Source organism: Papio anubis, chromosome 7, assembly GCF_008728515.1.
Source record: "Papio anubis isolate 15944 chromosome 7, Panubis1.0, whole genome shotgun sequence".
Taxonomy (NCBI): domain Eukaryota; kingdom Metazoa; phylum Chordata; class Mammalia; order Primates; family Cercopithecidae; genus Papio; species Papio anubis.
This window is the reverse complement of record NC_044982.1, coordinates 14,630,633-14,647,411: the sequence shown is the minus strand read 5'-3', so window position 1 is coordinate 14,647,411 and position 16,779 is coordinate 14,630,633. Positions and strand designations below refer to the sequence as shown.

The window sequence follows — 16,779 nt, the reverse complement described above, 5'->3', positions numbered from 1 at the left end:
TAGGTAGAAAGAGCCTCCCTTCCCCATCCCTTCTCTTACTTCCCCCCACCCCCACAATGCCAGCTCTTTACAATACGCAGAGGGACCTCAGCGAGGGCCATTTGAAAGCCTTCTGTAAAACCAGGAAACCATGGGGTGGGGTGAAGGGAAGTTAGAAAGAACTCAGGACTTATGAATACATAATGCTGAACTTTTTGGAAATGGATGGGCCTGGTGCCAGTCCTCACTAGGGCTCCTAGATTGTATTCTCCTTACAAAAGGGCCATTATGAAAGTTCCGCATCTCCCGTGTGACAGGTTCAGAGCCATAAATGGCATGACGTCAGAGGGACCAGGGGAATAGCTTTCCCAGCCATGTCCTCGTTGTAAGGGCACTGGGACCCTGGAAGGAGGTCTAGGGGAATGAGGGAGACACTTTGGAGAAACCCGCAGCAGCTCCCAGCTCTTCTGCAAAAGAGGCCACTGAGCTTGCCCAAGGCATCAGCTAGAGCTGTCTGCACCACCACCACCCAAGGCCCCTGCCAAAACCGCAGAGTGCCTCCAAGGAGTCATTACACCCTCTGCCTCAAGACATTTAAGGGCTGATCACTTGGCTTATCCAGCCCCCATGTGACATCCTGGAAGAGCAGCACCTTCCACCTCTCTATCTCTGCATTTTCTTTTGGGGTCATTTCTTTTCTACTAGCTAGGAGAGGTCATTTCCTATAGTTAGGAGATTGCAGACACGGGAGAAGTTAGGAGAGCTAGAAAAGAAAAAAATACAAGTCCCTTCCAGTGACAAAGGTTTTTCCTCCTGATGCTGGTTATAAGGAAGCATGTTACCATCTTCTCCACCCCGTGCTGGCTTGACTGGACCCCGTGCTCATTCCCTTTGCACACTCATCAACATTTAAGGTAAACAGTAACCAGCTCTCTCTTTCTCTTCCCCGCCCCACCCCCGTCAACACACACAGAGACCACACCCCTTGAGACCAGTGAAAATGTAGAAGTTTGGGTTCACGCATATCCAGCGTTTCCTGATAGCTCTGAAGACACTTGTCTGCATATTATTCATGTGTATTCGAATGAGAAGGCACGCTCCTTCACATAAGCATGTAGAAGACACCTTAAATTAACAAACACAGCTCCCCTAATAGTGGGTTACAGCTCAGCACTCCAGAGCCCTGAAATAGGACAAAGAAAAATCTTGCTAGACCAATGGTCTTCCAAACTTTTGGGATAGAGGAAAAAATATTAAAATTTCAATTCATATATATATTTTCTTAAGAGACAAGATCCCGCCATGTTGCCCAGGCTGGAATGCAGTGACTATTGACAGGCGCGATCATAGCGCACCACAGCCTTGAACCCCTGGGCTCAGGTGATCTCCCCCTTCACCCTGCTGAGTAGCTGAGACGACAGGCACGTGCCACCATGCCCAGTTTCATAGTTATTTTTTATCTCGTCCTTTTAAATTTGATATTTCTTTTTTTTTTGTATTTTTAGTAGAGACGGGGTTTCACCATGTTAGCCAGGATGGTCTCGATCTCCTGACCTCGTGATCCGCCCGCCTCGGCCTCCCAAAGTGCTGGGATTACAGGCTTGAGCCACCGCGCCCGGCCTAAATTTGATATTTCTTATGTGAAGTTTATATCCTGCAATCCATATTAGTATGACAGGGTACGTATGTAATTTATAAAAATCCATATAGTGGGGATCCAGGCTCAAAAAGATTTTGCAGATGGGATGCATGATCAAAAAGTTTAGAGCTTTCACTCTATACACCATCTTCCAGAGCTGGAGACAGTTGCAAGATTTTGGCCTGACCACAGCTAAAGACCAGGGAGGATCCCAGGTAACTCTCCTCCAAGGCCACACTGGCCCACAGAACCTAAAGCTCTCTTGGGCACTGGTCACGCCCCTTGCCAATTCCTTTGTGCCTGCTTCTTCCCAGAGGTCCATTCTTGCTATGAGTTCCTATCAGTGAGGCTCCTTTTGGCCAAAAGCGCATTAGTTCCAACCCAAGTAACCTGCTTTCTTTCCAGAACAGTTGGCGGTGCCCTTCAAGGCTTCTTCTATTGCAGAAGCACATGTTCCAATCAAAGGTGTGGGGGCTGAGGGCAGAGCTGTGGTCCTTTCTAGATCTTCCTCTGAGATTTACTTACTGTAGTAAGTCTGACCAGATGTATTTGTTATTTAATTGAGAAAATATTACCTTGGTCTTTAAATATATAGATGAGTGATAGATAGATAGAGATAGGTAGATTGACGAAAATAAAATAAAGAAAAAAATTGGATTTCTGGAGAACTGTGAACAAAACAGCAAAATAACCTCCCTAGTTGGGCAGGAACCCGGAGACACAGGCTGCTGGGAGTGAAACTGGGAATGCAGAAAGTCAGTCATTGTTTCACTGGTGCATTGAATGGCAACTACCAACCCATTTGGGGTGAGCATGCCAGATACAGACGACGTCTTCCCCAAAGCACGGCAGAGAGGAACAAAAGGCTGGGCTACTCACCCACACATTGGTTGCCTTCATCCATCTGGTATCCAAAGCGGCATATAAGAGGTCTGGAGATCGTGGGATAGTTTGGAGCTGAGAGCGGTGGGGCAGCTGCTGGGTACGGACCTGAGTAGGGGGTCGAATAGGGGTTCGAGTAGGGCCCTCGGTACACGGGGTTTGTTCGGGGAATGCATAAATACCCGCCATTTTGGTTAACACACATCATGTCTCCTCGGCAGGCCTCGGGGATGGTCCGGCATTCATCAATATCTGGAAGGCACAGAAAGGACAAGCGTTAGTGCCCCCGCCCCTCCAAACTGCGTTGTGTCTGGTGCATATTTAAGCAGAACTTGGCACCGGGCGTGGAGGAAGCACTCCCAAACACACTTCACCAGCATCTGCTCCTAAACACCTGGGGCGGCCCCAGCTCATCGTGGGAAGGTACCTTTAAATGCTGGCTGAAGTGAATCAAAGTAACCAGTGTCACCCAAACATCAGCCTTGCAAATACCACCATCATGATTTTGACCATATCTACAAAAATCTTGCTATAGTTTGAATGTCCCTCCAAAACTCATATTGAAACTTAATCCCCAGTGTTGCAATATTGAGTGGTGGGGCCTTTAAGAGGTGATTGGATCGTGAGGGCTGTACTCTCATGAATGGATTAACCTACTCATAGATTAATGGGTTAATGGGTTATCTTGGAAATGAAACTGGTGGCTTTCTAAGAAGAGGAAGAGAGACCTGAGCTAGCAGCCCAGCCCCCTCACCATGTGATGGCTTGCATACTTCAGAACTCTGCAGAGAGCCCCCACCAGCAAGAAGGCCCTCACCAGATGGAGATCCTCCTCAACCTTGGACTTCTCAGCTTCCACAATTGTAAGAAATCAATTCCTCTTCTTTATAAATTACCCAGTTTTAGGTATTTCGGTATAAGCAACAGAGAACGGACTAAAACAAACTTGTACGATCATTTGCACATACTCTTTCTTTAATAAATGTATTTTTAAAATCTTACATGACTACAGCAGGTGAAAATTAGCATAAGTAGAAGGTAACAGTAAAAATAAATATATACTATTAAAATAAAGAGTGTTTATCTGCAGGTGTACCATCTAATATGCCAAGGACCCTCGTGCACATACTACACTCTGAAAATACTGGAATGGGCCAACAATTGTCTCCACTTCTATTTCAAGTAACAGTGGTCGGGGAGAAAGAGTCTCTTGCATCAGGAAAGACAAGGCTTAGGCTGGGCACAGTGGCTCACGCCTGTAATCCCAGCACTTTGGGAGGCCGAGGCAGGTGCATCACCTGAGGTCAGGAGTTCAAAACCAGCCTCCTAACATGGTGAAATTCCATCTCTACTAAATACAAAAAATTAGAGGGGTGTGGTGGCACATGCCTGTAATTCCAGCTACTTGGGAGGCTGAGGCAGAAGAATCACTTGAACCCAGGAGGCGGAGGTTGCAGCGAGCCAAGATTGCACCATTGCACTCCAGCTTGGGCAACAAGAGGGAAAATGCTGTCTCAAAAAAAAAAAAAAAAGAAAGAAAGAAAGAAAAGAAAAAAGAAAAGGCTTGACTGAGAGCTAGTTGCTTGTTAAGAAAGCAAAGCTTTGCTTTCTAGTCAGCTCTGTGCCAGCCAGCAAAGCCCATTTCCAGCCAGGCTGGGCTCTGCTTGTTATGTCCGGAAGGGGAGAGGTGGACTCCCTAGAAAATCAGCCTTGCTAGGTAGGGTACAGACAATGGGAGGCCTGAACTGTGGCTCCAGCAAGCAGCAGACATGATCCCATATACCGAGCCATCTCACCAGCCTTGGAGTCTGCTCTGTGCAGGGCTGGAGACTGGAGACCACACGCCTGCACCCGACAACTCACCCCCAGCATCTCATCTGAGAAACTCACACCCAGTCCTACCAGAGGAAGGAGCAATGGCAAGGTGCAGAATGCAACAGCCTGTTCTCCAGCTTGAAGCCTGAAGCCATTGTTGAAACTGGGGGGCCAGAAAAGAAGGCCACTGCTCCACTCTTCATTCCTCATCAAATCTTCAAGTCAAAACGCCTTACTTTAAAATCAAAATGTTAGCCCAGATTTCCCAGGACAGGTTTTATTCCTCACCTTTCACCAGTTTTTCAAACCATCTATCTCCCCTCTGGAGTATGCCTGACATGAGCTTGGAGAAGACAAATGATTTTGCCTAAATTAAGTATAATGTAAAAGCTAAATACTTCCCCTAAGATGGGGGGAAGTAGGGCTGTCTTACTCTGTTCATATGCCCTATGCTCTGATCGTCCTTTCCACACCCTGTCCTTGTTAATGCTCTTCCTTCTACCTGGAATGGCATTTCTTAGGATCCTATTCGTCCTTCCATACCCAATTCAAATTGACCTCCATTAATGCTTTTTTTTTTCTTTTTTCTTTCTTTTTTTTTTTTTTGAGACAGAGTCTCTCTCTGTTGCCCAGGCTGGAGTGCAGTGGTGCGATCTCAGCTCATTGCAACCTCTGCCTCCCAGGTTCAAACCATTCTCCTGCCTTAGCCTCCTGAGTAGCTGGGGCTACAAGTGCGTGCCACTACACCTGGCTAATTTTTTTGTATTTTTAGTAGAGACAGGGTTTCACCATGTTAGCCAGGCTGGTCTCGCAATCCTGACCTCAGGTGATCCACCTGCCTCGGCCTCCCAAAGCGCTGGGATTACAGGTGTGAGCCACTGCACCTGGCCCCGTCAATGCTTATTGACTCTGGACATAAGGTATCACTCTCTCCTCATCTTCCACAGAGTCCATCGCAAAAGATGGCATGCTAAGAGAATGCCCCTCACAAACACTCCAAAATCTCCTCTTCCTAGTCCTCAGAACCTGTGAATATGTTGGGTTACATGGCAAAGGGGAATTAAGGTAGCAGCTGGAATTAAGCTTACTAAGCAGCTGACCTTGAGATGGGGAGGTTTTCCTGGATTTTCTGGGTGGGCCCGATATATTCACAGGAGTTCTGAAAAGTAGAAGAAGAAGAGACTGATTGGTCAGAGAGATGCTACAACAGAAAAAGAAGAGATTCAAAGTGAGAAACACTTGACTTGCTGTGTTGGCTTTGAGGATGGAGGGAGGAGCTGCCAGCCAAAGAAAGCAGGAGGTTTCTAAAAGGTAGGAATTGCCCTCCACTGACAGTCAGCAAGGAAACAGAACCTCAGTCCTACAACCATAAGAAACTCAATTCTGCCAACAACCAGAAGGGAATAAAAGTCTCACTTAGAGCCTCCAGAAAAGCACATAGCCCTGCTGACACCTTAATTCTATTCTGGTGAAGACTCAATTCAAACTTCTGACCTACTGAACTGTAAAATCATACACTGGTGTTGTTTAAGCCCCTAAGTTGGTGGTAATTTGTTGCGGCAGCCCTAGGAAACACCAATCCAATAGAAACCTTCAAGAGAACAGAGATCAATTCTTCCACCCCTCTCAGTGCTTAGCTCAAGGCCAGGCACAAAGAAGGTGATCAATAAAAGGGCACCATTGACTTCAGTCATTCCATGTCACTGTGTTCTTCCATGGGCATGGCTAATCACTGAACAACAGAGAAAGAAATAGCCCTGCAACTGGGCTGAATGCCTCCACCCCAATGAAGGATCCGCGGTGGCTCATACCTAAACACTGTCCTGACTGGCGATCCAGGTCAAAGCCGTTCGTGCACTGTGCCTGCAGGGAAGGAGAGAGGAGAAACAGGCTAAGTCATTTCACACCATAGAAGTCTTATTGCTGCAACACAGAAAGTTGGGGAAATGGAGCAAAAAAGAAAGGCCTGCAAAATACCAATGCCTGTATTATAACCCCTATTCGTTCTTCTAAAATTTTTCCTTACACTTATTTTACACTTAGAACTACTTTCTAAACTCCCCACACCAGGCCAGGCGCAGTGGTTCATGCACGTAATCCCAGCACTTTGGGAGGCTGAAGAGGGAGGATTTATTGAGCCCAGGAGTCTGAGACCAGCCTCAAGACCCCATCTGTATGTTTTTAGAAAAACTTTATTAAAAAAATAAACTCCCTGCACCATTGCTTCATAGCTCCCATTTTTAGCAGACAGTTTTCAGGTTTTTTAATGCTCTAGTTATGAAGAGCAAGAGGAATCACATCTGCTGAGCCTAATGTGGCATGCTCCCTGTTCATCCCCTTTCTGGGAATGAATGAGACTGCTTTTAAGGGCGATGACTCTTTCTTTAGGTGCGACCTCACCTTCAAAGCGCCGAATATGAGTTATTTGCCCCCATGAAACCCTCTACCTGATTTTGATGTCTGTACATAAATAAAAGCTACACAGAGATGCAGTCGGTTTTCTAAGAAAAGTTGAATTGAGTAAATTTCTCCATTTCAGTCTCAGCAAATCAATGACACAAAGATGCTTCCAGAAAGAGATAGACCTCAACAATCCCAGAGGGTTGTAGCTTTTACATACAACTTGAGCTACAAGTTTATGTACTTAAAAAAAAAAAAAAAAAAAAAAAAAGTGTTGGGTGGGCTGTTTGGGAAGATCCCGGGGCCTGACATTTTCCAGGAACTCCCATCCCTGGCCTTTTCTACAGCTTCGGAGGTTGGGCTTCCCTGAGCTATTGGCTGATTTGTGGAGATGATGGATTTGGCCTGCACTCCCAGCAGAGGGTTCAGGGGTCCCAGGGAGTTGGGGCAAAGGAAGTGGAGCAGACGAGCCAGGAAGCTGTGCCGGGAAGTTGGAGCCAGAGACAGGTTCCAGTCCCTGGCTGTCAGGACACAGCATAGGTTCAAGTCTGGACAGGCACAGCTTCAAATTCTCACTCTAGCCCCTACTCTCTGCGTAACTGTTCTATGCCTCAGTTTCCCCATCTGTAAAATGGGGGGTATGTACATAGTTCAAAATGGTGGTAAGGACGATGTATGTTAATCTATATAAAGTGCCTAAAGTGCAGTAAACACAACCCTGAATCGCTGCCCTCAGGGCCTACCTGTCTTCATGTGTATGCCATGAGGCTGCCTTAGAAAACCCCAAGGTCTAAAATTCTTTGTTACTCTTCCCAAGATCCTTCCCATTGCCAGTGGCCTGAATATGCTTCAAAATTCTTAACATGAAGAGAGAAAATGCTCCCCTACCTGCCTGCAGCCCTCAGCCTGCTCAGAGATAGGGCTTCTCTCATTTCTTTCCCGAGCCAGAGCCAGAGAGGCCACTCAGAGTTTTCAGGAGGGATCTGCCCACATTTCAGGGCTGACACACAGGGGTCCATCTCTCCTGTTGCTTAAAATAAAGCCCAGGATGCTGCAAGCTTCTTTCAGAACCCCTAAGGCCCTGAGCCTGGCCTTGCCCACCCGCTTCTTACTCCTCTGAGGGGTTTCGGCCCAGCGATGGGCCCTCCTAGGTTTGGAGCCGAATTATGCAACACTGCATGCTGGGATGTTTGGGTAACCCCCACTTCCTCTCCCACCTCCTCCAAGAGGGGTGTGTCTGTGGCAGCACATGCAGACCCGTGGGGGTCCTCGGGTGCCACTTCCCAGAAACATTAGAGCATATTGTACTTTTCAACATTGAAGGTAGGTTGAGGCCTGCTGTGAGCGGCACAAATGAGGCCATGCAATCTGATTAAAAATGTATGCTGGGCTTAACACCTAGGTGATGAGTAGATGGGGGCAGCAAACCACCATGGTCCACGTTTACTTATGTAACAAACCTGCACATCCTGCACATGTACCCCAGAACTTATCATAAAATAAAATAGAAAAGAGTCTTGGACTGGGAGTCAGGAAACTGAGCACCAGCCCCAGCCTTGTCACTTACAAGTCATGCCACCTGGGCCGAGTCTCACTTTCTCTGAGCTTCCACTGTTAACCTCTGAGAATGAAGAGCTCAGATGAGGTCAACTGTAAAGCCGCTCCCACCTCCAGAACCCTAGGGTTCCATAACACAAGGCTGGACTCCCTCACCCTGGTTTTTAATACGCTTGTAGATATTTTTTCAAAATAAAAATCTTACCTGTGCATTCCCAGGGCTTGGAAGACAGAGAGCCAGAATGGTAACAGTGAGTATCCTGTGGAGGTGAAAAGTCGAATATAAATGCCCAAGGCAGATTCAGGTCTAGGGGAGTGTGGGTTGCATGTGGCCCGTGACGTGTAACGGAGATATCACCTTGGGCTTGTATGGGGGGGTGTGCTCCAGGGAGGTCATGGTGATTCCAGAGACCCCAACTACCCAAGCAGAACTACACCTCTTCCACTTGTCTCCTACATTGGGATAATGTGTTAGATCACACTTTTTAATAAAGGGTTTGGCTGCTTTAAAAAAAAAAAAAACGGCTAAGGTCAGGTGCAGTGGCTTACACTTGTAATCCAGGCAGGAGGATTGCTTGAACCCGGGAGTTTGAGACAAGCCTGGGCAACATGGTGAAACCCCATTTCTACAAAATTAAAAAAAAATTAACTGGGCATGATGGCATGCACCTAAAGTCCCATCTACTCGGGAGGCTGAGGTGGGGAGGATCACTTGAGCCCAGGGGGTTTGAGGCTGCAGTGAGCTGAGATTATACCACTACGCTCCAGCCTGGGTGACAGAGCGAAACCTTGTCCTCCCCCCACCACAAGAAAAGCTAAAACCTCCCAATATGGTATTAACCAATTCCTTGGTCTTTATTCTTTATGCGAGATGTGCTTGACTTTTGAACATCTTTATGCTGAAATAATTACAGAGTGAATAAACCATCATCGTGCCCCCAAACAATGAAAGGAAAAGAAAGTGAGAACATGAGGCACTTTGAGTGGCACCAAAGAAAGGTGTCATAGGAAGTCACTTAACCAGAGCATTGAGTCCACATGCGTGAAAATCCCCCGTCAGTGGATGGGTTGGGGTGGCCCAGTCCCCTGAAGAGTGTGGCCTGCGGGAACCGCTGCCAGCAAGTCCTGATGAAGGAAAGGACTCAGGGAACCTGCGCAGCCCGGGGAAAATGAAACTCACAGAAAAATAGGAGGAGGAGTTACAAACCCAGGGGTCAGCTCTGCCATGCACAAGCCAGTGATGCTCTGGGAGCCTGCAACTCTGCCCTTCGCCATGCACAGGCTTTAATCCAGTAAGATTGTGGCCAGCAAGATTGCTTTAAAAATATAAAATCTGGCCAGGCGCGGTGGCTCTCGCCTGTAATCCCAGCACTTTGGGAGGCTGAGGCAGGAAGATCACCTGAGGTCAGGAGTTCGAGACCAGCCTGGCCAACATGGTGAAAACCTTGTCTCTCTACTAAAAATACAAAAATTTGCCAGGCATGGTGGCACATGCTCTGAGACAGAGTGAGACTCTGCTTAAAAAATAAAAATAAAATAAAAATACAAAATCTCTACTACTACACACTGATGAGGCTATTAAAAAATGGAAAAGAGCAAGCGTTAGGAAGGATATGGAGAAAGTGAAACCCCTGTGCACTGTTGGTGTAAATACGGTACAGTCTCTATGGAAAATAGTAGGATGACTCCCAAAACACTAAACATAGAATTTCCATGTGATCCAGCCATTCTACTTCTAGGTATATACCCTCAAAAATTAAAAGCAGGGACTTGAACAGGTATTTGTAAACCTGTGTCCATAGCAGCATTATTCACAATAGCCTAAAGGTGGACACGGTCCTTTGATGGATATGTGAATAAACAAAATGTAGTCTGTACATACAAGGGAATATTATTCAGTCTTAAAAAGGAAGGAAATTCTGACATATGCTACAATAAGAATGAACCCTGAGGGCATTATGTTAAGTGAAAAAAGCCACTCATAAAAAAGACAAAGGCTGCTTGGGTCCACTTATACGAGGCACCTAGTGTAGTCAAAATTACAGAGACAAAAAGTGGAATGGTGGTAACCAGGGGCTAGTGGGAGGGGAAGATGGGGAATTGTTGTTTAATAGGTACGGAGATTCAGTCGTGCAAGGTGAAGAGTTCTGGAGATTGCACAGCAACGTGAATGCATTTAACACTACTGAACTAGACTTTTCAAAATGGTTATGGTAGAAAAAAGTACAAAATCAGGCCGGGCACACTGGCTCATGCCTCTAATGCCAGCACTTTGGGAGACCGAGGTGGGTGGATCACCTGAGGTCAGGAGTTTGAGACCAGCCTCAGCAACATGGTGAAACCCCGTCTCTACTAAAAATACAAAAATTAGCCGGCCGTGGTGGCAGGCGCCTGTAGTCCCAGCTACTCAGGAGGCCAAGAAGAAGAATCACTTGAACCCAGGAGGCAGAGGTTGCAATGAGCCGAGATTTCACCACTGCACTTCAGCCTGGGAGACAGCGAGACTCCATCTCAAAAATAAAAATAAAAAAATAAAATCTATGCAAAAACAGAGCTTTATGTAGTACTATTATTCAGTTCAACAGCGGTTTATCCAAGCAACTACTGCTTGTGGGTGTGGATGCTAGACAGAGGAGCTACAGAAACAACCAGTATCCTTGAGAACCAGTTGGAGAGCCACGACAATGTCTATACACCTCGGCAAGGGCATGGAAAGAAATACCTATTGGGTGCCATGACAACCAGGCTGTGGGTAGCGACAAGACTTCCTGGAGAAGGTGATCTTGAAGGCTTCTTCAATAGAGCAGTGAACCTGGGGACATGTCTGAATTCTGTGGCCCGTTACTACAAACGTGCACTGCAACAACATAATCCCTCCCTTTCAGGACACATGGCTTATCTGAATCAGCAACCCTGGGTATTAGAGGACCTGGAATGAAGGTTACATCCAGAGGGAATAGGGCCCTGATGTCATCTTAGGAGATGCAAGGCCATTTCCTTTATCTAGTCCCCAATCCAGAAAATAAGGACGCTGAGAGTCCACAAGTTTTCATCTAAGTGCCTGGGTGAGCCAGATTCTAGAACACTGGAGACAGCTCTGACCTTATAAAGTGAAGAGCCAAATCCCAGGGCTTTTTGATATTTGCCATGGCCAGATTTATATCTGGAAGGAATGAAAGAACAATAACAAATTTATTTTCCAGTCTGTATATTATGAATTTCAATGTTTTCCTGTTTCTTCACATGAAGTTTCCTTTCAGTTGGTTATAAAACCCTGTCTCGTTTATGTTGGAGACAGAACAGGCTGACTGCAACACAGTGGACTTCAAGAGCTAGTGGCAAAGGCATGCTAACCCCATTTTCCCCTCACTCCCCACAGCCCCATTCCCTTTGGCTAGAGGCAGCCCCGGGACAGGTCTTGCCTCAAGCCCAGCCTCCTGGAAGAGCCACAGCTGAGTCCTGGAGGCCAAACAGGTTCCAGGCTAATAGGATTTTCCCAAAATGAAAGAATACCCAAGCACTTACTGCCTCACAGCATCATGAACAGCTGCACCTTGTGATTAAAAAAAAAAAAAAAAAAAAAAAGACCTAGAAACTCCAAAAACGAACTAACTATAAGAACAGCTGGGGGGAGGCAGGTTGGTGCTCATAACTGGTCCTGGGAACTTTCTAAAGCAGGTGGGTTCACTCGTTTTGTGCCTCAGCCTAAAACACAAGGAAAGCCGGAGAGACCAACCAAATACCAGGCCTGCCTGTCACAGAAGTGCTGGTCCCCAATCCAGGATAACATTGTTACAGCTTAGTTTTCAGCACACACACACACACACACACACAACCCACAACCCACAGACACGTACATGCACACACAAGGTTAATTTGTTCAAAGCAGTATGTTTTCAAGAACTCGCTGAATAAAGACTGTGGGTGTCATCTAGGTAAAGTTCTCCAAGACGTAAGGATACTTAGCTGGAATTGCAATTTCCTTAAAGAAGAGCAAAACATTTGCTTACATGTATCTCTGTCTGAAGTTCCCACTTCTCATTGGCTTGAAACTTCTGTGAGAATCCCACACAGACATAGAGCAAATCCAGCCCCGCGATGTTTAGCTGGCCCGTCTGCTTGTCTATCAGCCGATGCGGCACAGTACTTGCTAGTGAACTAGTAATTGGCCTCCCGAAATTTAAAAAAATATATACACGAATCCCTTAAAACGACAAAGTTGCTGCCCTTTCCAAAAAAGAAAGAGGAATGAAGCGCTGAGAATTTCGCAGCCCTCTCTGATGCTGACTTTTCAAAGTATATTAGAAAATACCCACTCCCAAAAGAATCCTTCAAGATGGAAATTACAGAGGCGCAGCTTTTTATAATTAACAATATCATTGCATCACCAGCTCATGCCTTTTCCAATATCCTGACACCGCCTGAATCACAGCCATAACCAGTTTCCACCCATCGGATTTTTAGCAAGGTTTCCAGACCCTGGAGAAAGAAAAGTCCAGCGCCGAGAACCCACCTTTTTATTCCTGGCATGTCCAAGACGCGCGAGGAGGCGAAGGCGAGAAGAAAGCTCGCGGGCGGGACCCCCGGAGGAGCTCGGGCACGTCGGCCTCCTCTGGGCCCTCGGGGCTCGCGGGCGTTTTATTCCAGAGGGGCCGAGCGAGTCGTGGAGAGGACACGGGGAGAGCGCCAGGGTCCTCCGAGCCACTGCAGAGCCCGCAGCGCAAGCACCTGGTTTTGCTTAGCCCTCTTCAGTAATTCAGCATTAAACCAATTGGAGGAGGAATGTTAAAAATGAACACTTCATTTTCTAAGTATGTTAAACAATGCAAATGGGGCCTCCGTCTGGACACAGCTGGTTCAGATTACAGCGCTCACCAACTGGCTAGACTCCTCACAACAATCTTGGGGCGTCTGCCAGGGCCCAGTGCTCGGCGCTGGGAGGAGAGCCCTTCCCCGGCCGGGCTCGGCTGCGAGCGCCCGGGCAGGAGGCGAGGGGCGGGCGCGCGCAGGGGTGCGGGGGGCTGGGAGGGCCCGGGCCCCTTGACCTTCCCACCCAGGGGCGGGGCGGGTCTGGCAGCGCGGCCCGGCGGGGAGGGGCGTGCACGCCCGCGCTGCGTGGCACGGGGACCCGCGGGAACGTTGTCGCCTCCGGAAGGAAAGGGACTTGAACTCACGACCCACGCAGCTCCAGGGACTAAAAACTCATGATCGATTGGGAAACCAGAACCTGCGAAGCAGAGGCTTGGGGCGATTCACGGGAGAGTCGCGATCTTCCCGAAGAAGGGGTGGGGAGCAGCGGAGTAGGGAGGAGGAGGAGGATGGAATCCCGCTGGTACGAATTCCAGACTTCAGCTTGTGCAATGCAAGTCTTAGTTAGGACGCTTTTCTCTCCCTGCCCTCATCTCCCGATTCTCCCTGGCATTTTCTCGCTTTCTGCCCTGGCTCGAAAGTGATTTTAACAAGTTAAACGGTGATTTGAAGAAGGGACAGTCTGGAAAAGCAGAATGGTGGAAACAGCACATAAGACATGTTAAGTCCTTTGCGTTCATTCTAGTGGAGGCTTCAACTGATTTCTTTTTCCTGTTTTGTTTTTTGTTTTTTCTTTCAAGCCATTGGAGAACTTTGGTCAATGAAATCTTACAGAAGGCAGTCACTCTATAAAACGCCAGTGGATTGACTGTGGCCTATCCCATCTGCTTCCACCTGCATCTTCTACCTGCAGCCGAAAAGCCCTGATCCAGGTCCCCTGTCCTCACCACCACTCTAAGCAGTAGGAATAATCATCTCCATGTTATTGGAGGTGAAGATAAGAGAGGTTAGGTAACTTCCCCATAGTCACACAGCTATTCATTGGTACAGCTGAGCCTCTGAAGTCTACATATTCAGCCTTCCCTAAGGCATTTTTGGGGGTAAGTAAATGGAATTCTACTCAAAGGAGAATAACAGAATGTGGATAGTTGTTGAAGCTGTGTCCATTATACTAGTCTAGTCTATTTTCTGTGTATGTGTTTGAAATTTCCTATAAAACACTTTTTAAAATACCTTATGTTTATATGGTTGTTCATCCCCCCATTGTTTGTAAAAGCAAAAGATTATAAACACCTTTAAGGTTGATCAGCAAGGCACCAATAGGATTAAATAAAGTAAGGGGCTTCCAAAGGGACTATTGTGCAACCAATTAAAACCTAGACACATAAGAGTCCACATTGGACGACTCCATTTATATAAAATTCAAAGTCAGATAGTGACTGGGAGGGGGCCTAGCCCCTTCTGGGTGCTGGTAATAATCTAATTATTGATCTGGATGCTGGTTATGTAGGGATGTGTACACTTAATATTTGTGAAGTCTTACGTATGTTATACTTATTTTGAAAGACTGAAACAGCTCCGTATGCACTGATATTGAAGGATTTCCAATATATTTTGTGGGTCAAACAGTAGAATATTGGTAATTTCACATAGATTGATCTAATATAGTAATAACTGTAAAAAGTAAGCTGCAGAACTGTGTGTAAAGCATGCCATCATTTGCGGGGAAAAAAAATAAATACATAAGTTCTTGCTTGTACACGTACAGAAAAGATACCACCTGAAGGATGCATGAGAAACCATGAGTATTATTGGTCTTCACTCAGGCTGCCATAACAGAATACCATAGACTGGGTGGCTTATGCAATAACATTTATCTCTCCCAGTTCTGGAGGCTGGAAGTCTAAGATCAGGGTGTGGGCATGGCCGGGTTCCCATGAGGGTCCTCTCCTGGTTGCAGATGGCTGTCTTCTCGCTATGTCCTCACATGATGAAGAGAGGGAGACTGGTGTTCCTTTTTTGAGATGGAGTCTCCCTCTGTCACCCAGGCTGGAGTGTGGTGGCGTAATCTCGGTTCACTGCAACCTCTACCTCCTAAGTTCAAACGATTCTCCTGCTTCAGCCTCCCAAGTAGCTAGGATTATAGGCACGCACCACCATGCCTGGCTAATTTGTGTATTTTTAGTAGAGATGGGGTTTTGCCATGTTGGCCAGGCTGGTCTTGAACTCCTGGGCTCAGGCAATCCACGGGCCTTGGCCTCCCAAAATGCTGAGATTACAGGCATGAGCAACCACGCCTGGCCAGAAACTGGGGTTCCTTTTATAAGGGCACTGGTCTCATTCATGGGGGCTTCACCCTCATGCTCTAATCACCTTCTGAAGGCCTCATCTCCTAGAGCCATCACCTTGGGGATTCAGATTTCAACATATGAATCTGGGGGTTTAAACATGTGGTCTGTAACCGTCTCCTAGGAGGGAAACTGGGCAGACAATTGGAGAATAGATAGGAGAGGAAAATTAGCTCCTTATTGCTCACTTTTTGGTATAACTTGAATTTTGTGCCTTGTACCTGTATTATCTATTCAAAATATGAGTAATATTCAAAATAATAAAACAAAATATCTGATGTAGAACTAGTTGTGGGGGTAGGGAGAGTTTTAAGGGACTCAGTCCATTCACCTCGCAGATACTGTCAACCTTCCTGAAGAACAGGGAAGCAGAGGAAATCAATATACCCATTTCCTACACAGGTAAATTGAAACCATTGGAAGCAAAACTGTCCCGGGACCCATCTTGGATGAGAGATTGTTTCCATCTTAAAACTGTAGGGTTGGAAAAGGGGAGAAAACGAAGACTGCCATAAAACACTTGGGTCTGAGTCTTGGTTTTGCCTCCTACCCTCTCGACATCTCAGTTTTCTCATCTGCAAGATGGCGATGACAACATCTCTCAGGGTTGTCGCAGGAATGAAATAAAAGTTATCCTTTTGATTTTCACTGTGTCCACATTCCCATTCCCTACACAATGCCCTCCAAAATATCCTTAATAAATAGTAAATTACCCACTTCCGTGGACAAGGAAATCACAGCCTTACAAAAGAGCCCATCTCACTATTGAATAGCTCACATTGTTAGAAAATTCTCTCTTCAGTTGAACCCAAATCCACTTCCCTGTATGTAATTACGGTTCATGGAATCTAATTCTCCCTTCTAAAGCCAGGACCCCCTCCCCCACTGGAAACAACAAGCATCCTATTACCCTTCCACTCATTGCCCGCGCTACTATTCATTCTCCTCTACAGGCTGAACATCCCAGGGATTTTCAACTGGTCCTTATGTGCCCCAAGACCCGGAGGCAGCCTGTCTATCTCCTCTGGCAGTTTCCGCCTCCTGGTTCATACTGAATTTGCACCAACAAAAACAACTTGTAATGCACAGGCTACGTAACTGCGTCTTCTCTGCCCTGTACTTGGACGGCAAATTCTTTTTAAGCAAGAACAAGGTTTTACATATGTCCTTATTACATTTTTATTCACTGTTTAAGATCTTTCTTTCGGCCAGGCGTGGTGGCTCACACCTGTAATCCCAGCACTCTGGGAGGCTGAGGTGGGCGGATCATGAAGTCAGGAGATGGAGACTATTCTGGTCAACATGGTAAAACCCCGTCTACTAAAACTACAAAAATTAGCTGGGTGTGGT

General features: G+C 46.6%; 1 protein-coding gene across 2 annotated transcripts in view; it reads right to left on the bottom strand.

Moving 5' to 3' along the window:
* The window catches only part of FBLN5 (fibulin 5), a 78,882-nt gene extending 65,499 nt beyond the window's left edge, over positions 1-13,383 (bottom strand). The window contains exons 1-4 of one of the 2 annotated variants that reach the window (XM_003902174.3): positions 12,786-13,383; positions 8,478-8,532; positions 6,127-6,178; positions 2,498-2,752 (exon numbers count right to left, since the gene is read on the bottom strand). In XM_003902174.3, coding sequence (XP_003902223.1) covers positions 2,498-2,752; positions 6,127-6,178; positions 8,478-8,532; positions 12,786-12,802 — 379 coding nt within the window. In that variant the 5' untranslated portion in view covers positions 12,803-13,383. Of the gene's footprint in view, positions 1-2,497; positions 2,753-6,126; positions 6,179-8,477; positions 8,533-12,282; positions 12,643-12,785 lie in introns of those variants that run through there. The other variant, XM_009212147.1, reaches the window with a different exon arrangement.
* Between the last annotated feature and the right edge of the window lie 3,396 nt (positions 13,384-16,779).